The 26981-nt window shown below is 40.5% G+C and overlaps 2 protein-coding genes across 3 annotated transcripts in view; both read left to right on the top strand.

The window, feature by feature from the left end:
• LAMA2 (laminin subunit alpha 2) overlaps window positions 1–8424 on the top strand; it is a 727667-nt gene extending 719243 nt beyond the window's left edge. The window contains exon 64 of the mRNA XM_083176751.1: window positions 7935–8424. Coding sequence (XP_083032877.1) covers window positions 7935–8086 — 152 coding nt within the window. The 3' untranslated portion in view covers window positions 8087–8424. The remainder of the gene's footprint in view (window positions 1–7934) is intronic.
• A 16134-nt stretch (window positions 8425–24558) lies between these two features.
• The window catches only part of LOC146063878 (enoyl-[acyl-carrier-protein] reductase, mitochondrial-like), a 90957-nt gene continuing 88534 nt past the window's right edge, over window positions 24559–26981 (top strand). For both annotated transcript variants that reach the window (XM_083176750.1, XM_083176749.1), the window contains exon 1: window positions 24559–24773. In XM_083176750.1, coding sequence (XP_083032876.1) covers window positions 24598–24773 — 176 coding nt within the window. In that variant the 5' untranslated portion in view covers window positions 24559–24597. The remainder of the gene's footprint in view (window positions 24774–26981) is intronic.

Here is a 26981-nt window from a genome sequence, read left to right as displayed (position 1 = left end):
CCACTTGTATCAAAATTGGTGAAACCCCTGGGGGTTTGAAATGTACACTATACCCCTAGATGAATTCCCTGAGGGGTGTAGTTTGCAAAATGGGGTCACTTGTGGGGGGGTTCCACTGTATTGGTGCTTGGGGGGTCTTGCTAATGCGACATAGCACCCACCAAAATTCCACCAGAATCTGAGCTGCAAAATCCAAAAATCACTCCTTCCCTTCTGAGTCCTGCCATGCACCCAACTGGTATTTTTTGGTCACATGTGAGGCATTGCCGTACTCGGGAGAAATTGGGGCACAGATTTTGGGGTGCTTTTTCTCCTTCATTCCTTGTGAAAATGAAAAATATTGAGCCAGAACTGCATTTTTGTGTAAAAAAATGTAATTTTTCATGTTCACTGCCCACTTGTATCAAAATTGGTGAAACCCCTGGGGGTTTGAAATGTACACTATACCCCTAGATGAATTCCCTGAGGGGTGTAGTTTGCAAAATGGGGTGACTTGTGGGGGGGGTTCCACTGTATTGGTGCAACATAGCACCCACCATTCATTCCACCAAAATCTGTGCTGCAAAATCCAAAAATCACTCCTTCCCTTCTGAGTCCTGCCATGCACCCAACTGGTACTTTTTGGTCACATGTGAGGCATTGCCGTACTCGGGAGAAATTGGGGCACAGATTTTGGGGTGCTTTTTCTCCTTCATACCTTCTGAAAATGAAAAATTTTGAGCCAGAACTGCATTTTTGTGTAAAAAAATGTAATTTTTCATTTTCACTGCCCACTTGTATCAAAATTGGTGAAACCCCTGGGGGTTTAAAATGTACACTATACCCCTAGATGAATTCCCTGAGGGGTGTAGTTTGCAAAATGGGGTCACTTGTGGGGGGGTTCCACTGTATTGGTGCTTGGGGGGTCTTGCTAATGCGACATAGCACCCACCAAAATTCCACCAGAATCTGAGCTGCAAAATCCAAAAATCACTCCTTCCCTTCTGAGTCCTGCCATGCACCCAACTGGTATTTTTTGGTCACATGTGAGGCATTGCCGTACTCGGTAGAAATTGGGGCACAGATTTTGGGGGGCTTTGTCTCCTTCATTCCTTGTGAAAATGAAAAATTTTGAGCCAGAACTGCATTTTTGTGTAAAAAATTTAATTTTTCATTTTCACTGCCCAGTTGGACCACAATTGGTGAAACCCCTGGGGGTTTGAAATGTACACTATACCCCTAGATGAATTCCCTGAGGGGTGTAGTTTGCAAAATGGGGTCACTTGTGGGGGGGTTCCTAAATTTTAGCATCTTATGGTGCCTAGAAACCTACATGGTGCCTAAAAAATAATCTCATAAAAAGGAGGCTCCAAAATCAAGTAGTTGCTCCTTCTATTATGAAGCCTGTGGTTTGGTCAACGTGCACACTAGGGCCACATATAGGATATTTATGAAAACAAAAGAATTGGGGGAATCAATTTTTAGTCACATTTCTCTAGTAAAATGTACTGTGTTCCTTAGAAAAATGTATTAAAATTGCAAATCTGCAAAAAAAATGAAATTTTGAAATTTCACCTACACTTTGTTTTAATTCCTGTGAAACACCTAAAGGGTTAACAAACTTCCAAAATGCTGTTTTGAATACTGTGAGGGGTGCAGTTTTTGAAATGGCATCATTTATGGGGGTGTCTCACATACAAGTCCCTCAAAGTCACATCAGAACTGAACTGGTCCCTAAAAAAATCAGTGTTTGAAATTTTCTTGAAAATTTGAGAATTTGCTATTCATATTGTAAGCCTCCTAGTGTCCAAAAAAATTAAAAGGAAGTTGAAATAATGATGGAAACATAAAGTAGACATATGGTCTATGTTAGTTATTAACTATTTTGAGTGGTAAGATTATTTGTCTCACAAGCAGAAAATTTAACATTTTGCAAATCGCTAAATTTTCCATTTTTTCACGACATTTTGGTATTTTTCACAAAAAAACACAGACTGTATCGACCCAAATTTACCACTAATTTGAAGTACAATGTGTCACGAAAAAACAATCTCAAAATCACTGGAATAAGTAAAAGCAAAAAAAAGTTATCCCCACTTAAGTGAGACATGTCAGATTTGAAAAAAATGGCTCTGTCAGGAACGCAAAAACTAGCTCTGTCAGGAAGGGGTTAAGTTTGTGACAACGTTTCCAGACGACTTAGGGCCTTTTCATCAGGTCATACTCATAATGATGTAAGGGTACTTATATGTTAGTTGGGCGCCCACTATAGTTAGTACGCTCATACCCCCACTTTCCATGTCGGCATGGAGTTGATTTTCTATAGTGTGAGGAGTGCAGCGAGCCACCGAGCCCAAAGCGTAGCGAGTCCCGCGAGGGGACGCGGAAAACTAAGCAAATAGCTTAGTGGGTGCCCAACTAACATATAAGTACTGACATAAGTGCAGGATTGTGACAAAACAAACAGTTTCTTACCTCTCACATGAGACAATAAATAGCAGTGCATGTGTAGCATCTGGTATGGTATTGGCACTGCACGCTAGACACTACACATGCACTGCTATTTATTGTCTCATGTGATATAGATATATAGATATATATATATAGATATATATATATATATATCTCAATATCCAAACAGTTTGTTGTATGAACAAAGATAAGTTATTTGCATATGAATATAAAAATAAAGCGATTAAAATTCTGCAAATGCATTAATTACTGGTATGCAAAGCGCACACAAAAATTGCACACTAAAGAAAACTTTGTGAGATTTATCTGCACTTCCACCAAACACTGTGGCAAGGATGTCTGGTACTTGTTTCCTAGCACGGCGCCCATGATATTAAGTTTTATGCCATCTCATCGCATCGCATTGCATACGGGTGTATGGCATGCGATTCGATGCGATTTTAAATTGTATAAGCCTCTATACGATTTTTTTTGTATAAGCACCATAATGGGTGCTTACAATGTTAAATGCACCCCCACGCCACCCCCAGTATTGACGTTAACTGCGTGGCGAGAGCAGCGAGGGGGCGGCGGTACGCGTCTTCCGACCTTTTCATACCCCCACTATTCAGTCGGCGTGGAGTTGATTTTAGATAGTGTGGCGAGCGCAATGAGCCACCAGTGAGGGGGACGCGCATTACTTCACATGTATTCCGCGTCCGCTCGCCATGCTTCGGGCTCAGTGGCTCGCTGTGCTCGCCACACTATATAAGATCAACTCCACGCCGACGTGGATAGTGGGGGTATGAAAAGGTTGGAGGACGTGTACCGGCACCCCTCGCGGGCTCGCGGCGCTCGCCACACTTCGGGTTGGCGTTGATAGTACGGGTGACGTGGGGGTGCTTTTAACATTGTAAGCACCTATTAACGTGCATATACAATTATTTATCTTATAGGGGGCACATTTAACATTGAAAACACCCATTAGGGTGCTTATACAATTTAAAATCGTATACCATTGTATATGCCATACAATGGCATACAATTCGATGGTATACAATTTAAAATTGTATAACATCGGCTAACATCGCATCGCATCGCATACCTTATGGTATGCAATGCGATGGGCGCCGTGCTAGGAAACAAGTACCGGATGTCTTTTTAGAAAATCTGACATTTTACAAAGTCGGCCAATGTAATAGCATCCAAGTTTACTACAAATCAGAAGCTTTCAGCTACGAATATGAGCGAATGGTATAAAGTCAGACCCAGATGTTTTGCCCATGTTAAACATACAACTCAGCCAATGTAATGGAGCTGAGTTTGAATGTTAAACACAAAACAGCTCTATAAAGTTGTTTGGGGGATTTTTAATTGGCAATGTTTAAAATAATTTACAAGTCCAAAATTAGAGCACATTTGTAATAAATAACTATTTAAAAAAATCTTACATTAAAATGACAAATTTTCTTTGATTTGTCAAAATATCTCATGTACTGTACATGGAATTTTCCCATTAAGGAGGTGTTCAATCCCTCTGCCGCTATTTCTGGCAAGGGAAATAGCGGTGGGTGCTTATTCATTGCTGTCTTTCCCGACAGCATTCAACAGGCATCTCGGCAGAACGGAGCCAACTTTAGAAGCAATCGGGCCAGTCCTGACAAGAACGGCTGTGGATTGTTGAGCTTCCGGCCGTATCTCGACGATCCACAGCCGTATCTCATGGTCATGCCCCATTTTTAATTTTCAGCAGGCGGGACATTGAATCCTGCCTGCTGAGATGCAGTCGAGCAGGCCGAGAATGAGACCTGTTCACTAGGGCGGAGTGAAAAAACTGAAATTGAGAAATTCTAAATCGGCTAGTGTGGAAAAGTTGTGACTTGACTTGAATAAGAAACGTGCAAAAGCATTTTGATCTGAGTCAACATCTTCTGTTCTGGCAAGAGGCCTGAAGTTTCACTTTTTTGGTGAAAATGATGAAAACTATGAAGATGCTCCGATCTAGTTAAAATTATATCATTATGTCTTAGAGTGGTTCATTAATATACTTTAGCATAGTAAAAGAGAGTACGAGCTTGTCCTAGTGCAAAGTGAATGACTTTGGTGGGAGAAAAAATCCCTAATAATTGACCCATTTTCATGGTCACAATTGTGAATATTGTGTGTTTTCTCCTGAACGTGTTTATAATAGAAGAAGCACAAATACTCTAAATGGAATTTCGGTGACACTGTGTGAAATATAACACTGCATAATAGCCCTTAATCAGACCTGATCCCAGTACAAATTTGTTCTCAAAATGGGCAAAACAAATGCAGCATTGCAGGTGGGGCAGATGTAACGTGCTGAGAGAGTTAAATTTGGGTGGGGTGTGTTGAAACTGAAATCTAAATTACAGTGTAAAAATAATGCAGCCGGTATTTACCTTGCACAGAAACAAAATAACTCACACAAATCCAAAGGTGGCCATACATCTACAGATCGATTGTCAGATTGGGCCGGTTGGAACAAACAGCTGGTAATATCTGAATGACAGTTTTTCATCATTTCAAAGCAAATGGTCAACTGTCATTTGCTCTCATCTTTTACCTGGATTTTGTTTCAACCAGACAGATCGGACAATAAATCTGTAGATGTATGGCCACCTTAAATCTCTCTGCACATGTTACATCTGCCCCACCTGCAGTCCAGCATTTTTTTGCCCATTTTGAGAACAAATTTGTACTGCGATCAGGTCTGATTAAGGGCCATTATGCAGTGTTATATTTCACACAGTGTCACTGAAATACATGAAATTGGATTTATGCTGCTCTCTTTGCAGTGCATATACAAAGATAGACAATCCTGTGTATATAAATAAGAAATAACTGTTGCAGTCTGTTATTGAAAAACAGTAACTGTTACAATAAGTATTACAAGTAAGTGTAAACTGTCTTATGTATCATTTTACATATCACTTCTGTTTATTGACAGAAAAACAGTGTTGCATCCCCTATACTGGGAACATGATTGGGCTGCATTTACAGCATATAATTATGCCAAAGATAAGCCAATATATTAACTGTTAAATTCGTTGAAGTGTATTATGATGTAATAAATTGTAAGCTTGCAGCAGGGCCCTCTAACCCCCAAGTCTGTCTGTCATTACCCAGTTTGTTTTATCACTGTCTACTATTGTAAAGCGTAAAGGAATCTGCTGAGCTATATAAGAAACTGTAAATAAATAAATAAACAAATACATCTAATGTTTAGGGGAAAAAAAACAAGAACATTGATTCAAAAAATAACAGGTTAATCATTCTATGAGTGGTGTCCAGCAGTACATATATGCCAATCACTGTGTTCATTTCTAGGCAGCAGGGCCGTCTTAACAGCAGTGTGGGCACCTGGGCAAAGCAATGCACTGGGGCCCTTACCCATTCTCCCCTCCTAGGGGTGGGGGGTGGTATCAGCAGCAGCTTTGATGTCCCACGGGTGGCAGGGGGTGCTCTATCTTCCATTCAACATGTAGGACCTGGAGCAGTAACTTCTGCTAATTACTCCTTTACTGCACAGGTGGTAGGAGGGTGAACACTAACGTGTGGAAGAGGGCACTGAGCTGTATGAAGGGTCCCTTGTAAATGACTTCCAGGGAGGTAGGGGGTGTTTTATACACAGGGGACGGTTGGATAATTCAGTGGGCTTAATATTCATCATTTTCCGGTGGAAGGGCAGCTTGTTTGACTGCAGATATCGCCATTATCTGGAAATAGATTTCTTAGCCTAGTATAAAAACCTAGAGTCCCAACTTTCAGGAGGTGCTGGGAACTTGGGTATCAGAGATCAGGAGCCAGAGCAATCCATTGACAAAAATATAAAACTACACCAGACGTTTGGAGCTGGAGCAGGGACCGGCTGCTTGAAGGCTGATATCTCTGGTTCTGGGCATGATAGAGACAAGCCGCTAGTGTCAGAGAGAACCTGAGAAATATGACTGGAAATTGTAATTAACAGGTCGGTTGTGGACTGCTGCTTTGAAGTTGGATATCTGCAGTTCCCCAGGGCCGATTTTCAAAATTTTGGTATCCCTGGAAAAAGGGGATCCTCAGCTATCAACATAAAGCCCTTATATGCCGGGGGCCCCTGGGCAAGTGCCCATTAAGCCCATACAAAAAGACAGCCCTGCTAGGCAGGATTGATCAGCAATACTGATTACAGCATAATGCACTTTAATGTATTTAACTGTTAATATATTGGCTTATCTTTGGAATAATTATATGCTGTAATGCAGCTGCAGGTGGGGCAGATGTAACATGTGCAGAGGGAGTTAATGTGGCCATACATCTACAGATTTATTGTCCGATCTGTCTGTTTGGAACAAAATACTGGTAATGGATAAGAGCACTTTGCTTTGAAATGCTGGAAAACTGCCAAAAACTGTCATTCAGATATTACCAGGTATTTGTTCCAACCAGCCAGATCTGACAATCGATCTGTAGATGTATGGCCACCTTTAGATTTGTGTTGAGTTATTTTGTTTCTGTGCAGGGTAAATACCTGCTGCAATTTAGATTTCAGTTTCAACACACCTCACCCAAATTTAACTCTCTCAGCACGTTACATCTGCCCCACCTGCAATGCAGCATTTGTTTTGCCCATTTTGAGAACAAATTTGTACTGCGATCAGGTCTGATTAAGGGCTATTATGCAGTGTTATATTTCACACAGTGTCAATGAAATTCCATTTAGAGTATTTGTGCTTCTTCTATTATAAACACGTTCAGGAGAAAACACACAATATTCACAATTGTGACCATGAAAATGGGTCAGTTATTAGGGATTTTTTCTCCCGCCAGTCAGTCACTTTGCACTAGGACAAGCTTGTACTGTTTTTTACTATGCTAAAGTATATTAATGAACCACTCTAAGACATCCTGACATAATTATAACTAGATTGGAGCATCTTCATAGGTTTCGTCATTTTCACCTAAAAAGTGAAACTTCAGGCCTCTTGCCAGAACAGAAGATGTTGACTCAGATCAAAATGCGTTTGCACGTTTCTTATTCAGGTCAAGTCACAACTTTCCCACACTAGCCGATTTTGAATTTCTCAATTTCAGTTTTTTCACTCCACCCTACTGTTCACGACTGCTTGGCTGGCTCGACAGTCGTGACTAGGGATTGAATGCCACGCTAAATGCATATTATGCAAGTTGCTATGCTAACTAGATTAAAATTATATAAAGGAAGTGTGTCTACATTATGTATGTATGTGACTGTATGTGCATAAAAAATTATTTTGCTAGAGTGTTTCACAGCCCAGTGTAAAATTATTTGATATGCAAAAACAATTACACACAAAATCTAAAATCTAGACATCACATATCATTGAAAGTGACAGTATGTATGTGCATGTTTTATGCCTCTTGTCAGATATAATATACTTCTCTTTAAAGAAATTTTGGCTGATTTAAGAATGAATGAACATAACTGATTTATTAATCTGTCCTTTTTCTATTATCTACAGAAGGTACAAAACAATTTGGCCTGACCACAACTGTGAGCTTCAAAGGCTGCATTAGAGATCTCAGACTTACTAAAGGCACTGCTAAAGCACAAGAGATCAACTTCAGCAAGTCCCTGGAGATAAAGGGAGTGCAGCCATTATCATGCCCTTGATCAACTGATGTCATTGTGACCAATAATGGAACCATGTTTTGAAGTGTCTGTGTGTATGCATGGTAACACCATGCAGATGCCAATTGGTGCTATATCTTGTATGTTCAATATAATTAAAAAAATCTATTTCCCCATACTTTAAATAAAAAGAGCATTTCTATAATCAGAAGAAGTGTATCAATAATTTGTATAAAAAAATATAAATAAGCTGGAAAAGACAAAATAAAAATAGAAAAATGCACTCTTTAATGTGCTTGCCAAAGTGATTGTACAATAAAGGTGTTATTCTCAGTATCTCAGTATCTTTTCTCTCTCTCTCGCTCTCTCGCTATCTCTCTCTTTCCTCCCTCTCTCTCTTTATATATATATATATATATTTGTATATATATATATATATATAGATGTGGGAAACAGTGGCACGCACTCGGCTTTGCATAAACACAGTCAGACTACAGCAGTAGAATCCAACGTTTCGGAGTTTAATCCATTTTCAAGGAGAGTTCTCTCCTTGAAAACGGATTAAACTCCGAAACGTTGGATTCTACTGCAGTAGTCTGACTGTGTTTATGCAAAGTCGAGTGCGTGCCACTGTTTCCCACATCTTTCTACCCTGCTGTGTGTGCACCCCGGTCATTATTGATGTTATACGGAGTGCCATTCATTGTATATATACAATATATATACTGTAAGCTGCTTCCTTGTCTTGCTGTTACTCTGCTACACTGCTGTCGTCTTGACAAAGGCCGGGTCACGGCCGAAACGTCGACTGGGACTGCGGTCCTACACATGATGTGGTGATGTATTAAACAACAATTTTTCACTATTCCATTGTCTGGTGAGTGCCCTGATTGGACCCTGAGGGGCCCGTCATACGCTATATTGAAGGAGCACACGTTGCTACCATAAAGGAGCACCCCCCTTTTACCAAGAGCTGGCTTGGAGTGCGGTTACACTGTGATATTATATATATATATATATATATATATATATATATATATATATATATATATATATATATATATATAGAACTCCAAATACTGCAGCACTCCAGTCTTGTGAAAAAATCGTGTAAAATTTAATGAGCTCATAAAATTTTAAACGATTTTTTCACAAGACTGGAGTGCTGCAGTATTTGGAGTTCTATGTGGCAGTGTATGCAGACTGCGGGCACCCGTCCAAGCAGAGTGACTGTAAGCGGCCGTGCCGGACCACCACGCTACGATATATATATATATATATATATATATATATATATCGCTGGGATTGCGGGCTCTCGGTCTAATCCTAAATACAACTGCCGAGGTGCCAGAGAAAGGTAATAGATGTATTGCATCCTTTTCTTGAAAAAGGAAGTAAAGCGACTTCTGAAACGTTGACCCACGAATGGTGTGTTAGGTCCACTTATTGACGAGTCCATGAGAGTGCCATACTCTATTACGCTATATATATAGTTAAGTTATACATATAGTTATATAAGTTAATTCTTACACTTCCTCTTCTTCATCTTCTGCTTCCTCTTGTATTTCCTCTTCTTTCTAATTTTCTCTTCTCCCTCCTCTACTTTCTTGTAATTTTTTTCTCTTCTTCCTCGTCCATCCTCCTCTTCCTACTCTACCTCCCCTGCATCCTCGTCCTCTTTATTCTCTACTTCTTCCTACTGTTTTTTTTTCATCTTCCTCTTTTTCAGCAGTTTTCTTCATACTGTAAGGAACTGTATAGGGCTTCTCCAAATTATTTCATCTTCTTCCTCCTCTTCCTCTCTCTCTTTATTTTCTTCCTCTTCTTCTTCCTTTTCTCTCCTCTTCCTACCTATTTCCCTCTTCCTTATTTTCCTCCGCTCCTTATTCTTCCCCTTTCTCTTACTAATATTCCTTCCCCTTTTTCCTCTTGTTCTATTCCTTGTCATCCTCTTCTACTGCCTCTTCCTCCTCTACCTCTATATCTCATCTTTATCCTTTTCATAGTTTTTTCTCTTCTTCCTAATTTTCTCATCTACTTCATCTACTTCCTTAAAATCTTTTTTCTATTCCTCGTCTACCTCCCCTGCTTCATCCTCTTTGTCCTCTTTTTCTAATCCTCTTCTTCCTCTACTTCCTTCTCTACCTCTTCCTATTGCTCACCTTTCTCTTTTCCATCACTGTTTCTCTTTATATTGTAAAGGTATAGGGCGTCCCCAAATTATTTTGTCTTCTTCTCCTCCTTTTCTTCCCCTTCTATGTCTTCGGATTCCTCCTCTTTTTTCTCTTTTTCCTCTTACGTGTTCTCTTATTTTTATCTTCTCCTTCCTTTTTTCTCCTCTTCCTTCTTTTCTTCCTCTTCCTCTTTTTAATTTTCCTTCTCTCCTTTTTCCTCCACTTTCTCTTCGGCATATTCCTCTTCTTCCTTTTATTCCATCTCTTCCTCATTTTTCCTCTTCCTATTTCTCATCCTCCTCCTTTTCAGAATTTTTCTCTTTATACTGTAAAGAAACAGTATAGGGTCTCTCCAAATTACTCATCTTCCTCTTTCTCCTCTTCTTCCTTTTCCTCCTCTTCTTCCTTCTCTCTCCTCTTCCTACATTTGTTCCTCATATTCTTCCTTACATTTCCCTCCACTCTTTCTTCTTCCCCTTTCTCTTACTCATCCTCCTCTTCTTCCTTTTATTTCTCCTCTTTCTCCTTTTCTATTCCTCCTTTTACCTCTTCCCATTTCTCATCTTTTTCTTAGTTTTTATACTTTAAATGAACTCAAAATTATTTAATCTTCCTCATATTATTCCTCTTTCTCTTCTTTCTCATTATCTTTGGTTGTCCCTCTTCCCCTCTTCTTCTTACACATTTTCCTCCTCTCATTTTCTCTCCCTTAGCCTTGTCTTTCTTTTATTCCTCCTCTTCCTCCTTCCTTGCCTGTGTCTTCCTCATCTTCATCATTATACTTAATTTTTCTTTTCCTCCTCTTCTACCATTTCTTCTCCACTCCTCTTTCTCTTCCTTCTTTTTTCTCTCCCCCCCATGTCGTATTACTCTTCCCTGTCTTTGCTTCCTCCCTCTCTCTTCTGCATATTGCTAATTTTTCTGCTTCCTCCCCTTATCTATGATTCTTTCTCACTTTCTTACACCTTTTTTCCTAATCATTCTTCTCTACTTATTCTTCCTCACCCTCCCATTCTTCCTCCTCTTCTTCCTTTTAGTACTCTTCCTCTTTCTTTCAGTAAACAATGGTGACCCTTGACAAAAATAAATGTTATTGAAAATGCAAAAAAAAAAACACATAAGTAAGAATAAAACACCAGGATTCCACAATAAGAGGTCAACTCTGTAGATGTATGCTGTTTGTGGATTGCACCATTACTGTCCACTAGCCATCATTGCTGTCATAGAGGAAATGTTTGTTGCAAAAATGCAGGAAGTTCTGCTGCAGCTATTGCTCAGTATGCCTTGCAGTTAGTAAGGAGACACTTCTGCAGCTCTCCAGAATTGTGTGGTGGTTTGCACACAGAAAACTTTACATGATGTCAGCAGTCTGGTTGTGATGACATAAGGTTTCCAAAACATAGATCCTGATTTTTGATGACACCATCACAGAAACATGGATTAAGCTCAAAAAGAACGGTACGTAGAAGGCCCAGAGATACTCACATAAACGTTAGAAAAATGCATATCAATATGCAGTTTTATAATGACAGACATGCTTTTCCCACTGCCCATCTGAGGATATCCAGTACATATACTGCTTGACAAAAAGTATTAGCAAAGAAATGGGATAATGGTTTATTAACAAGAGAGTTCATAAAGGACAGCATTTTTGTGCCACTTATAAATGATGTTACTTATTTATTTTAATTACAGGCGAAGGATTTAACACTGGCCACTGCTATAGACATAGTGTATGCATGCTGTATGACCAGTTCAAGTGCAACAGACACTCTGATGTATGTGATCTCCTGCAACACAGGCAGTAACATACACACTGTGTGGTTTGTGGGGGTCACCATTCTCAGGAAAGCCACAAATGTCCCGCTTTCACAAAATGCTGACATGCTGAAATTCTTGTGGCAAACAAAAAAATTTTGCAGGCATGTCCAAGCTTAAGGCTGACAGACAATGGGCCATTTCAGGTTTTTTTTGCAAAAGCAAACTCATTTTTTAATGGATAAAAACATGTGCACTGCAGGTAGGGCAGATGTAACATGTGCAGAGAGAGTTACATGATACATCAGCCCCACTTGCAGTGCACATGGTTTTCTCCATTAAAGAAGGAGTTTGCTTTTGCAAACCAACCTGAAACACCCACTATGTTACAGTACACTGCACTGAGTTCACACTTTTAGATAAACTTTTAAAAAATACCCCGGACACCTTTCTCCACTAGGAGCATACTGATCTCAGGAATTAAAAGGGTGAATTATTTATCATAATACATAACAAAACAAATAATAGCATTAAATTAAACACATTGGTGCCATGTGTAACCACCCCCTTACCAACTTTATGATTCTAGGTAAGATTTTGGCTGGTGCCTACTAGCACTGCTCGTTCCTCCTCTGACTGAGCACCATGTGCAATCAAGCACCACACACTGTTGTGTATACAGTAGGAACAGTTTAAATGAATTTTCAGTGATCTGGGTCAATTAGGGACTATGATAGTGTGAAATGCAGAGTTAATTCTTATGGGATGCACAAAAATAAGTGTTTTTCACATGGAAAGAAAAAACAAAACAGCGCTAAATAGATTCTTTAAATAAAATAGGTAAAGATAAAACTGATTTCCACAGCGCAAAGTACCCTTCTGCCCAGGGTGACACCAAAAAGCTTTCACCAAAAGCTTTAAAACAGAAGATAAACAAGAAATGGTACACCCACTGGCGAAGTATAATAAACGTACACGCTAATACATCTGTAAATGTCCATAGAATCAGAGCATAAATCTGAAAAAGCTCAAAGAGCTTGGTGCAATATTGTAGGGCACTTCAAGCTGTTTTAATTAATGTGTGAATTAAAAGAGCTTGAAGTGCCCTACAATATTGCACCATGGCCTTGTCTTTCTCTTTGAGCTTTTTCAGATTTATACTCTGATTCTATGGACATTTACAGCTTTATTAGCGTGTAAGTTTATTATATTTCGCCAGTGGGTGTACCATTTCTCGTTCTTAAATAAAAGACTATATAGCATAAAATATAGGTATTCCAGATATTGCCGCTGTTTAATATACAGTAGGGCTGCTCAAAAAGCCCTAATTTGGACAAAACAGAAAATAAACTGTGCAAAATAGGAATACTGATATATCAATAAAATGTATTAAATAATACAGACAATTATAAGATTGATATGTGGCCACAATCCTAAAAAACAAGTTAAGACATATAGCCAGACACCCTAATAAAAAAATCTAAATAAAAAAAAATTACATATCTACTTTCAATATTCACTTAAGGCTTAATAACAGTTATACCCAGCCATTCATATGAGCTACGTAGCCTAAGGATTAATAACATGGATTCGTTTGTTAGTGGATTTTTTGTGTGCTTTAAACTGTATCCAGATAATCCAAACAGTCACAACAATGGCAGATTTTATCCTTTATGTATTTCGTTAGGATTAGTAGAAGATTGTAGGTTTACTGTATAATGCCATTAGTAATAAGCCATAGGGTTACTTTGCTTCCTCATGCATTCAATTTATGTCTGGCCAGACAAAATAAAAAAGAGGTACCTTGGAATAGTGCTGTATAGTATGTAGTCCCTTGTGCCTCCCAGTTGCTGGAGCTGAATGTCCTGAATAGACACAACTTTATCCAGAGTGTAACACCAGTTGCTGATGGGCAGGTCTCCACAGGTACAGAATGTCAATATTAGCATGCAATTTGAGAGTGGATGGTTGAGCTCTAACGCATTTCCCCACCTACTGTGGGCATCAGCGGCTTCCTCAGAGAGAATATTTGAGTAGTGTACTACTCATAAAGTTGCATCTATTCAGCTCCAGCAACTGGTAGGCACAAAGGACTACTTTACAGCATTATTCCAAGGTACTTCTTTTTTATTTTGTCTGGCCAGACAAAAAAAAAAGATTTAGGATGAACGTTTAAGTATTCAGTGTCCAAATAATCTGAATAAATATCTCATGAGCTTCAGCGATATTACAGGGCAAAAGTCTCACCCAGATTCAGTGCCAGGGGAAGGTTTATCGCAAGAGCTCCTCAAACAGCAAGGTCTTGTGATAAACCTTTCCCCTGGCACTGAATCTGGGTGAGATATTGCCCTGTAATATCGCTGAAGCTCATGAGATATTTATTCCGATTATTTGGACACTGAATCTGGACACTGAATTATCCTAGGATAACATGGACTCATAACCACAATAAAAGGAGAGCAGAAGAGTGTCTTTTACCTTCTCAATCAAATTACTTTGTTTAAAGAAATATTGATACATAAGGTTAAATATAAAAAATATCCTGAATAGCCTTGACTAATAGCTAAAGTGAAAGTTTGTTACCCTGTAAATTAATAGTACAGAACTGACTAATCTGCAGTGTGATTTATAAAGAATTGAAACCTGTCTGACTGAATCTTTCTGCTGTGAGAAATTTATATATAGTACCTATATCATGTATGCTATATGAAGCACTGAAATGTACTGTATGTGTATATATAACTTATTTCTCTCAGCCCAGATCCGAGGTTCAGAGGCAATTTCAGCCAAAGGGGAATCTACATAATTCAAATGTACTTTTTAGAAAAATTTTGTATATTTAATTAGTTTTTAAATTAGTAGATGGTATTGGGGACTTGAACAGAGAAATTTCAGTCGCACGTCTGGATGGCTGCCTGTCATTTGTCTATTTCCATCTATTTTTCTGTCTTTTTGTGTGTACCAAAACATATCCCAGAACTCCAAAATAACTAAAAATAAGAGTGCCCCAAAAAAGAGTCTTCTTTTCTCCTTGCATAAATAGTCACGGAGACTTCGTCAGAGCCCTCTGATGAAGTCTCTGTGATGAAATGTGTAGGTGTGTGACCTAGTATCGTTGTGATTATGAAGTCCAGGCGAGTGTAATCGGTCCAACGCTGGTAAAGGTGCTGGGCACCATCTGTTATGCTGTACAACTGCAGTAATTGTATGCTGCCCTTTTTGGTACGTGACTCCAACCCTCCTTAATCATTGGTAACTGCACTATGGAGCGCCCGTTTCTTTTGTTTTAGATTTTTTTCTGCCTGTTGGATTCAGGACATTCTGTGGGGTTGATTATGGAGCAGCCAGTTCTAATAAAACCTGAGTGCAACATAGAACTGCAGGAGAAATCTCTCTTCTTACCTATTGTGGAAACCACACTTGCTGGGATGATCGGTTCCTTATGAGACATTGCTGAGTATTAACTCTTTGGGGACTTTTTTCTAGTTCCTTAATTGACATTGATTAATATTAACCTTTTGCACACTGTTTATATATATATATATATATATATATATATATATATATATATATATATATATATATATATATATATATATATAGTATCTCCAAAATAATAGACGTCACTCCGGGGCTTCGTGTTTGGTCCTGATGACGAGTGGTAATCGAAACGGCGTTGACCGTAGACACTAAGTAGAAGAAATTGTTTTTGCACGAAGCCCCGGAGTGACGTCTATTATTTTGGAGATACTATACACACTGGCTTTAAAACCAGCGGAGGAAGGCACCCGGGCAATCTACCTGTTATAAGCGAGGAGTGCCGGACACTAGTTGGACTGTATATATATATATATATATATAGTGAACAAACGTGAACTTTACTGGTAAACAGTTTCGGGGTTTATACCCCTTTGTCAGGACAACTTAAGTGTACATACTGTGCAATTGTAAGTGAGTTGGGGGTATTTATTCTGCACAGTATGTACACTTAAGTTGTCCTAACAAAGGGATGTAAACCCCGAAACTGTTGACCAGTAAAGTTGTTCACCTTTACAAAGTCTCTGAGTGCCGCTGTATTTTTCTGGATGTGTACCTTGGGCATATAGCCCAGGTAGAGGGCAAGAGAGCAAGATACGCCATGGAGGGGCCAAGTGCCGGGTACTGGAAGTTGTTTATATATATATATATATAATGTACAATATCTCCAGAATTTGCGCTATGCTGTATTGGTCGCTTGATAACACTTAATCCCCTACTAGAGAGATCAAAAAGCAAATATCCAAACCAAAAGTGTTATATAGCGCCCTGTGTATTGGTCAGGATAATTCCTGTCTTTCCTTTACAATATAAAATGGACCATAAACAATTTCAAAGTAGAAAACATTTATTTAAAACATTTAAAACAGAAACCTCATAATATCTTATGAATGGTTCTTCTAATACAGGTGTATTCTTGGTTTATGGATCACAAAAGTAGTCAATGGTTACCCAACGCGTTTCGTCTCTTTATGAGACTTCATCAGGGGTGTAAATAGTATTGTAGTGAATCTACAAAGAGTGGAACATAATTTTAAAATTTTAAAATAGCATAACATAGCTTAACATAACATAGGAAAGACACGTATAAGAATATACAATTGTACATAATATTTGGAATCAAATTTGGAGGAAAAAGAAGGAGGAGAACAGAGGAAGATAAGTGATGTAAATAATTTCGACACAGATATATTTTAACAGACCATAATTTGTCATATCGTGGAGGAATAAGTGTAGAACGAGAAAAACTCTGCACCCAAAGTTGATATTAGGTGTGAAAGGGCACCACTCTTAGGCAGATAATTAAATGGAATGTGATGGTACTGTACCTTTTTAAATTCTCTAATCGACAGTCTAGTACGATTGTAGTGGTAGTTTGTCCAGTTAGATATTCAAAATGTATACTGGAAGTGGATATAGACACAAATGTAAATCCTAGGTTTTACCTATGTTCCCCAATTAATTAATAAATAATGTTTGTTTAGGGTACTATACCTTATTATGTCTTTTAGTATCGATAACTTTGTTGATTAGTAGTGTATGTTCAAGCTGTTTGGCTGGAATGATTAAGACATATTTATATATATATATGTATCAATAATCTTATTGAATTTGATTAAGTAATAGGGTGGTAATTAAATAATTATATAATTACCTACGGTAGAATTGGACCCGAATATCTTTAGTGTGAGAAATGATCCTTTTAACGTCCATTTTTTATTACATATTCCGTATTTAGGTATCTAAATAAGAGAACCCAGCCTATACTTATGTACCACTCTTTATTACAGTGAAATACTTAAATATTAGTTAATCCAATTTTCAGCCCCCTAATTAGGCTTAAAAGATGAACTTATCCGCATCAGAATGGCGGTGCGTTCCACCCGTTATAAGGTGGAACGCAAAAGGTAGTTATAAATACGATCCTTAGAAGCGCTGATATCAGCATCTTCGCTATAAAATGGTGGTGCGCTCCACCTATAATAAGGTGTAATGCACAAAGACATCCGTCCTTTTTATAAAAACGTTAATATCAACTTCTCCTTCCGCTATAAAATGGTGGTGCGCTCCACCTATAATTAAGGTGGAACGCAAAAAGCATCCGCCCCATGAGAGCGACACTAGAAGCGTCACTATCAACTTCCTTTCAGCCATTCCGCTCCAAAATGGCGGTGCGTTCCACCTATTATTAGGTGGAACGCATAAGACTATTCGCTACATGCTACACTATCGCCTTATCCACAAAACTGATAGAGCGCTCCACCTATCTCAAGGTGGAACGCCTAACGACCACCCGTCTCGCTATATATATTGGACCTTAAGAAAAGGCGATTACAGGGTAACGATACCACTGCATTAAAGTCCCTAGTAATGGCTGTGCGTTCCACCATCGGACAGATGGAACGCAAGCCATACTATTAGGACAGTTAAGGAACATTATTAGGTACCTAACCCCGTTATTGGGACAAAAAGCCTTAAAGCACTTAAGTAATTGGAACCCTCTAAGAATTATTATTATCTAAAGATTAATTAATTTAATTTTTCTAAATAACTTTTAAAAAAATCAGGTTTAAAAAATGAATGAACAGCAGTTGATCCTTTAATCACACATATGACTAAAATTAACATTATCCCATTTATTTATAATTATTTAAAAATTAAAAACCACAATTATTCTACAGGAAGTGATGTCACCAGTCACTCCCTGTATATACCCTTGCTAGGGCAGATGGTAGTTCACTTGGTGTTTGGACACAGGAGAGCACACACCTCCAGGAGCCAGAAAGGTAATATATTATCACTCACTTTGGTTTAATTTAACACTTATAAGGAAACACTTAATTAATATAATTTATTTGTATTGGGTAGGTCATTTTTCTTTTATTATAGACCACATTCATACTCCTGCGTTCTTCAAGGAGACTGCAATTTGGATATTGGAGGTATGATAGATGATTATAGATCACTAAGAACACTTAATTACCACCATTGTTATTATACTAATTAGGAATTATTTAATATTTCACAGATTTTCCCTGTTTATATTTTAAGGGGACCGCACTTCAATACTACTAAAAAACCTACCACTCTTTTAGAGTGAATTATCTCACTATATGGTATGTATAATTATATTTAATCCACCGACCAGTCTTATTATGGGAATCATTAAAAATTAAAAATCAATTAACATCGTTATCTCTATGTTATATTATTAGGTATATAATTACCCTAACCATTCCAATAGAAGATTCACAAATTTTAAATTGGGCACCGCCCATCGCCCTAAGATTTTTAGAACATACTTAAGATCATCGAATATACATCAAGGAGATCGCATATTAGAACTTGAGGTATGATAGATATATCATTGATCACTTGTTAATATAGACCACAAATATAATTATCACACTAATTAGGATTATTGAATTTCTCACAGTTCACCCCTGATTATATTTTAATGGGACCACACTTCAATCTCTATTAACGGTATGTACAACCTTACCCCATTCACTTACCAGCTACATTATGGGAGTCATTTCAAATCAATTATAAAAATATACTCTCATTTTTGACACATTATCAGGTATCTTAATATCCGAAGATTCTAATAGAAGTTCTACAAATCCCTTATCGGACACCGTTTGTTTCTCAAATATCATTTCTCACACTAAAGATATTCGGGTCCAATTCTACCGTAGGTAATTATATAATTATTTAATTACCACCCTATTACTTAATCAAATTCAATAAGATTATTGATACATATATATATAAATATGTCTTAATCATTCCAGCCAAACAGCTTGAACATACACTACTAATCAACAAAGTTATCGATACTAAAAGACATAATAAGGTATAGTACCCTAAACAAACATTATTTATTAATTAATTGGGGACCATAGGTAAAACCTAGGATTTACATTTGTGTCTATATCCACTTCCAGTATACATTTTGAATATCTAACTGGACAAACTACCACTACAATCGTACTAGACTGTCGATTAGAGAATTTAAAAAGGTACAGTACCATCACATTCCATTTAATTATCTGCCTAAGAGTGGTGCCCTTTCACACCTAATATCAACTTTGGGTGCAGAGTTTTTCTCGTTCTACACTTATTCCTCCACGATATGACAAATTATGGTCTGTTAAAATATATCTGTGTCGAAATTATTTACATCACTTATCTTCCTCTGTTCTCCTCCTTCTTTTTCCTCCAAATTTGATTCCAAATATTATGTACAATTGTATATTCTTATACGTGTCTTTCCTATGTTATGTTAAGCTATGTTATGCTATTTTAAAATTTTAAAATTATGTACCACTCTTTGTAGATTCACTACAATACTATTTACACCCCTGATGAAGTCTCATAAAGAGACGAAACGCGTTGGGTAACCATTGACTACTTTTGTGATCCATAAACCAAGAATACACCTGTATTAGAAGAACCATTCATAAGATATTATGAGGTTTCTGTTTTAAATGTTTTAAATAAATGTTTTCTACTTTGAAATTGTTTATGGTCCATTTTATATTGTAAAGGAAAGACAGGAATTATCCTGACCAATACACAGGGCGCTATATAACACTTTTGGTTTGGATGTATATATATATATATATATATATATATATATATATATATATATATTATTTTAACCTACAGTAGATGGCCACCAACATTTTTTTGTCATGTATGATTTAAATTCAGAACTAGCACAAATTACTGCAGTGGTTTAAAATAAACTATTGGACATGATAGTATTTGGCATCATTGCAGAAGTGGCAGTAGCCACTCCCTGCATGTCGGTTCTGATGCAGTTGATTTATATACTGTAGCTATATTATATGTAAAAGAGGTTTGAAATACAAGTCAAGTAAGCCATATTTGCATACTGATACAGAGGCATGGAATAATAACCAACACGCATGCGTGTGCATTCCAGAAGAAAACCGAGACCTGCAATACTAACCAACAGGCATGCACGTGCGTTCCAGATGAAAATGAGGCCTGGTTGTATCACACAGCACACACACCCACAAACAACGGATTGCTATTCAAACTTGGAAATTACAGCTTCATCCACACACCTTGAGAAAGCTGCTGTTTTTAAAGGCGGGGAAACGTGTAGAAGGACTTGTGATCTTTATTGCCTGCCAGTTGAATCACCCCCTGCTCACCGTCCTGTAAGTAAGTACGGTACTTGTTTCCTAGCACGGCCACAATGATCATGATCGCGGTCATCGGGTGTAAAATCGGGGGCATCGCTATGGGCCAGACGCGATGCCCGCGATTTCCCCATAGAGAACAATGTTAAATGCCTCAATTTACCCGCGATGACCCCGATTTCCCATAGGAAACAATGTGAAATGGCTCAATTTACCCAAATTATCATAGGGAACAATGGTAAATGGGCCAAAAACACCCCTGAACATTGAAATGTCGCCCCAAAAGTAGTTTACGCCACCCCGCGATCAACGTGAACCCGAAGCGTGGCGAGCGCAGCGAGCCCGCGAGGGGCAGCGGTACGCGTCCTCCGACCTTTTCATACCCCCACTATCCACGTCGGCGTGGAGTTGAGAATAGAATAGTGTGGCGAGCGCAGCGAGCCACTGAGCCCGAAGCGTGGCGAGCGCAGCGAGCCCCGCGAGGGGACACAGATACCTGTGAAGCCCGCGAAGGGACTCGTTTACCTGTGAAGGTATCCGCGTGCGCTCGCCACGCTTCGGGCTCGGTGGCTCGCTGCGCTCGCCACACTATTCTATTCTCAACTCCGCGCCGACGTGGATAGTGGGGGTATGAAAAGGTCGGAGGACGCGTACCGCCGCCCCTCGCGGGCTCGCTGCGCTCACCACGCTTCGGGTTCACGTTGATCGTGGGGTGGCGTAAACTACTTTTGGGGGGACATTTCACTGGTCAGGGGGGTTTTTTGGGGTTTCTGGCCCATTTACCATTGTTCCCTATGATGATTTGGGTAAATTGACCCATTTAACATTGTTTCCTATGGGAAATCGCGGTCATCGCGGGAAAAGTTACCCATTTAACATTGTTCCCAATGGGGAAATCGCGGCCATCGCGTGTGGACCATTAAAGCATTTTTAGCCGCACACGACGCGACCGACGCGATTTTCACTGTTTTCAATGCATTTCAATGGCAAAATCGGGGGCATTGCGTCGGTCGCGTCGCAGGCCACTAAAAATTACACCCGATGGCCGCGATTGCGGCCGTGCTAGGAAACAAGTACCGTCTCCATTTCTGCTGCTTGAAATATTGCAATGAACTAACCCTTAACATCTGTGAGAGAGCTAACTACTGCTACGTTTGAACTATCTCATGTATTTACTTACTAACTGAAACACAGTTCTAAATTGGATTCGGTAACAACTAATCCAAGAGCAAACAAACCCAGGGCTGTAATTATGGGGGAGCCTATGGGGTCACACGCCCTGGGCGCTGGGTAGGGGGGGTTGAGCCAGCGCTATCCCCGCTACAACACTGCTATTGTCAGCTGGCCGGCTCCTCCTGTCTGTGAAACTGATCCGGACAGGCATAGTAGTGGTGCTGACAGCTATAAGCATGGCTCTGCTCCCTCCTCCCCCCGCCTCCATGCTGTAACATTTGGTTAGTGACAGCCACACAGCAGTGCTCGGCTGCTGAGGAGTTCAGCTGTCCAATGGCATGTGGAGTTGCAGCCTGCAGCTCAGTGAATGACTGACTGATACACACCACTCCACATTAACCCCCTCAGTGGCATTTCCTTTTCAGGGAGTGCTCCCCCATGGGCAAGTTTTTCTTTGGGGGGGGAGGGGGAATCTCCCCCCCCCCAAAAAAAAAAACCCCACTGTTTTTCCACAGGACGGGCAGTGCCACGCACTAGATCAGCCACTGCCCTGCCCCCAGCTGTGTGTGGAGTGATGTAAGCAAGGTGATGCCGCACACAGTGGGGAAGGGGGGGAGGCAGGGCCAAGAAGCAGGAGCCAGGCAGCAGCTGAAGCTAAGTGCAGCGCTGATCTCAGTGCTCAGCTCAGCGGCGCTGCCCAGACGAATGGAGCGCAGACAGTGGCACTCCCAAGGATTTTCTGGGTTTGCCTGTCTGGACACTGGTGCATAGCCTGGAAAATCCTCGGGAGTGCCAGCAAAGGGGTTAACTCCCCTGTATGGTCCCTTACTGTTAATCAATCTTTATTAAAGGGATCAGTGTGAGCCCAATCACAAAGGCACATTGGGCACGAGCAGTGCAATCATGGTGCATGTGCAGTCTGCTGATAATCGGTCTGTTGCGTAAACATCAGCATTGTGTGAAACCATGAATTAGGCCCTCTGTGCTCCATATAAATAATGGAAACAAATAAAATGTGCAACCTCATTTCAGTACTAATACATTCTGGGAAATTTGTCATTTAAGCAACATAGCGGCTAATGAAGTAGCAAGCAGCAAACCACTGTACATGCTAAGGAAAAAAAGATGCCCACACCTTCTATTAGAGGGAGAGGGGGCATGACCAGAAGCTCACAGAGTGCAGGCCATGCCTCCCACAGTGATAGTAATAGAGAGGACCACGATTGCAGTATTGCTGTAAAGCCACGCCCCCTTTCAGAATGTCATGCCCATTTTTGTGAGCATGTGGCAAGCACACCCCATTAGCATATGAAATCGACCAGCGTTCCATGGGTGTTCCCATGAGAGCGCTTGGCATTCTCATGCTAATTGGATGATGACACAGGTGAGGGGGGGGGGGGGTAGACAGCTGAGAGCAACAGAGCAACCTTAGTTGTGCATGTGCCTTCCACATCATTCGATGGTCGGCGACCATCAAATGATGTGGGTGTTCCCCCGCAGGCTGCGAATGGATGTTTATGTAAAACATCCATTCGCAGCCATTGCGTGAGAACACACACTGTGAATAGGTGGCGGGTGCCAACCATTTGCAAGGTGGGGTTTGGTGGACTTGCAAGCCTGCAAATTAATAACCCCCTATATTAGAAAATTAAACCAATGTCCTCTCAACAAGTTTACAGCAGAATCATAAAATAAAAACGCAAAATATTATAGAGAATACATACTATTTAGTTTATAATTATATCTGCAAAAATATTAGGTACTCTTTACCTAGAACGGTGCCCATCGCGGGCATCGCATGTACATCGCATGCCATTATAATGGCATGCAATGCGACCGATGCGATTCCTGCGATTTTACATAGAAATGCATGTTAAAATGTAAATCGCATCGGTCACATCGCATGCGGCCAAAAAACGCATGCGATGCGACCGACGCGATTACAGCGATTTTACATACGTGACCTTTTCATACCCCCACTATCCACGTCGGCGTGGAGTTGAGAATAGAAAGTGTGGCAAGCGCAGCGAGCCATCGAGCCCGAAGCGTGGCGAGGGGACGCGGATACCTGTGAAGCCCGCGAGGGGACGCGGATACCTGTGAAGGTATCCGCGTCCCCTCGCGGGGCTCGCTGCGCTTGCCACTCTTCGGGTTGACGTTGATCGTGGGGTGGCGTTAACTATTGGGGGGGGCATTTCACACTTCAGGGTGGCTATTTGGGGTCTGTGGGCCATTTAACATTGTTCCCTATGTAAAATCTCGGTAATAGCGTCGGTCGCATCGCATTCGATTTTTTGGCCGCATGCGATGCGACCGACGCGATTTTTTACCTTGCGATACCTAAGATCAAAATCGTGGGCGCCGTTCTAGGTAGAGAGTACCAAATATTACTATTTTTGATTAAAACATCCAATAAAATTGAAATAATTCACTTATGTATATAAAGCCCAGAACACAGAAATTAAATAAAATTATTGTATTCACTGATAGCTTATTAAAACCTTCTAGAATGCAAATTAATCTGCCTCTTTCAGTATTGCAGTTTTTGGATTTTCAGGAGGACAAAACACTAACCTTCACAGTATGATGATTGCAAAAGTTTCTAGGAAGCAGCAACCCATTCTTGAGCAATAATGTGCTGTAAGAAAAGCACAAAGTGTAATTGTAACCACGGTTTATCCTCACACTGACACAGAAGCCTTGGAGCACTGATGCTTGTTTTCACTACCTTAGACAAATGGGAGCATCAGGCTTACTCAGGACATTAGGACTGCTTGTTCGTAAGACTCCGCTATATGTAAGCACCTGTAAAGGTTGTTGTATATCCAGGAAAGCATTTGTATGGCGATCCTACCAGACATCTTGTGAAGCTCTTGTCTACCACAAACACGGACCTTGTACTGAAGTATTGAAGTAAGTGAATTACATGCGCATTGTCATTCTGTATGTGATTTAAGATACTTGCAACAGTATATTGAGCTACATGCAGGGCCAGATTATAATGGAGGCACAAGGGGTCAGTACCCCTGGGCCCCCCTCTATCTAGGGGCCCCCTGTGGTTGGCATGTATTTGTCAATGGTCAATTTGTCAATGGTCAACTAGCCAATGGTTTTGTGCATGGAAGTGGGGTAGTGCTGCAGCTTCACCTATCTGCCAATGTGACAATGATTAATGGTGCTGAGCATCGGGAGCCAAGGCACACTGACTGCACAAGTGTGCAGTGCATTACTGGGAGTTGACACTTTGCACAAGAGGGCAGAGGCTGAGAGGTTTGTGCTGAGCTCTGATTGGCTGAGCTCATTACATGCTTCTCAGGCCCATGGAGGAGAGCAGCAGCAGCCTAGTCATGGGACGGTTTTTAATCAGAGGCAGCACTGGGACTGTGAAGTCTCCTACAGAGAAAGGTGCAGAAGGACAAACACAGGCTTTTCATGTGGTATGTATTTATGTGTACAGTATGTGTATGTGTGTGTGTGTGTGTCTATATATAATATCTACATCTATATATCCCCCTATTTATCCCCTGCAGTTACCCATTGACCAAGTTTATACTGCCTTTACTCTGTGTCTTGACAGTGTAATATTCTCCCATGCAGTTTGCGGCCAGTAATGACAAGTGCAAGTCTGTCTAAAGTGCCCCGGGCCCCCCGAAGGCTTAATCTGGCACTGGCTACATGTATCTACTACTTGGAGCTGGATTTAGACATCATGGGTACCTAGGCAAAATACCTACTCTACTTCAAACAATTCATAGCACTAGTGTAGATTTTGTTCCTGATTCATACCCCGTACATTAGTTGGCATTTGTCCTTTTAATTGTAATGCACCTTACACATTGAATAAAAAAAAAAACATAAAAAATGATAAGATTAATATAAAGAAGATACTTATGACACTGAATATGTAAACAATGTGAAAGCTGCTCAATCAGAATAGTAATGCCCCTGAGGTGCTGCAAGGGAGGGGGATTTAAAACCCAGCACTGCAAAAGGGCATTATGCTGGTCACACATCAGACCAACTTTCCTTCAACCATCCAACTAGTCGCTTGGATGGAATAAAAATATGGTACTGAATATGGTGAATCAAAGGAAGAGGATAATGAGTGACGATGACATCTTGTCTCTGCAGAGCCAGTTTATACAGGGAGATATGAATTGGTTTTTTGTGTGGGGGCCCAAACATATCAATCATTTCAGCCAGTTTTGTAGGCCCTGTAGCTGAAATGTTTGGTTTGTTAAAGTGTGCATGTCCTATTTCCACAACATAAGGTTGGGTGGGACGGCCCAAGGACAATTCCATCTTGCATCACCATTCATTAATCCCACTGCTGAGATTCATTGATATGTGAGATAAGTGGACTCGTCTTTAATCACATACAACTGTTTGCGCTCAAGTGGTAATAATCACAGAGCTGACAAATCCCACTGCTGAGAGTCATTGATTGCTGCACAAATCGCCCACTGCTCCTTGGCTGGTCGTCGCCTGGTTATGTCTGGTCAGTTGGTTCCATTTCATTCTACTGCCATACATATAATACCTCTCTGGTGGTGCATCTACTGCCTTAGATAGGGTGTTACAGGTGTCTTCGGGAAGCCATTCTGCAGTATTGTCAGGGCTGGTGCAAGGCACCGGAGCGCCCCAGGCGAGTCGGGGTGGGGGCGCCCCGGTGCCAGGGGGAGGGAGGGGGGGGGGTGATACCTGCGTAAAAAAATTGCTGCCCCGGCGTCCCTGCAGTGGTGGGGCGGTCAGGGGTGTTCGTGCCATAGGGGTGTCTGCGGCGCTGTCATGTGTATAAAGCTGGCTGCGGCCGGCGGGGTCCCTGTAGTGAATAGCAAATAACTAGCGCTTCCCGCGCCGCCGCGCGCATAGCGCTAGTTATTTGCTATTCACTACAGGGAACCCGCCGGCCGCAGCCAGCTTTATACACATGACGGCGCCGCAGGTACCCCTACGGCACGGACACCCCTGACCGCCCCAGCACTGCAGGGACGCCGGGGCAGACATTTTTTTACACAGTCCGCTGGGGGTGAGGGGCGAACTGCCGCCCTCCAGGTGCCGGTGCCCTAGGCAAATGCCTAGAGCTGCCTAGTGGTGGCGCCGGCCCTGAGTATTGTTAAT

Source organism: Crinia signifera, chromosome 3 (genome assembly GCF_055691185.1).
Source record: "Crinia signifera chromosome 3, ASM5569118v1, whole genome shotgun sequence".
NCBI classification, from domain to species: Eukaryota; Metazoa; Chordata; class Amphibia; order Anura; family Myobatrachidae; genus Crinia; species Crinia signifera.
This window is presented reverse-complemented; position numbering and strand designations above follow the sequence as displayed.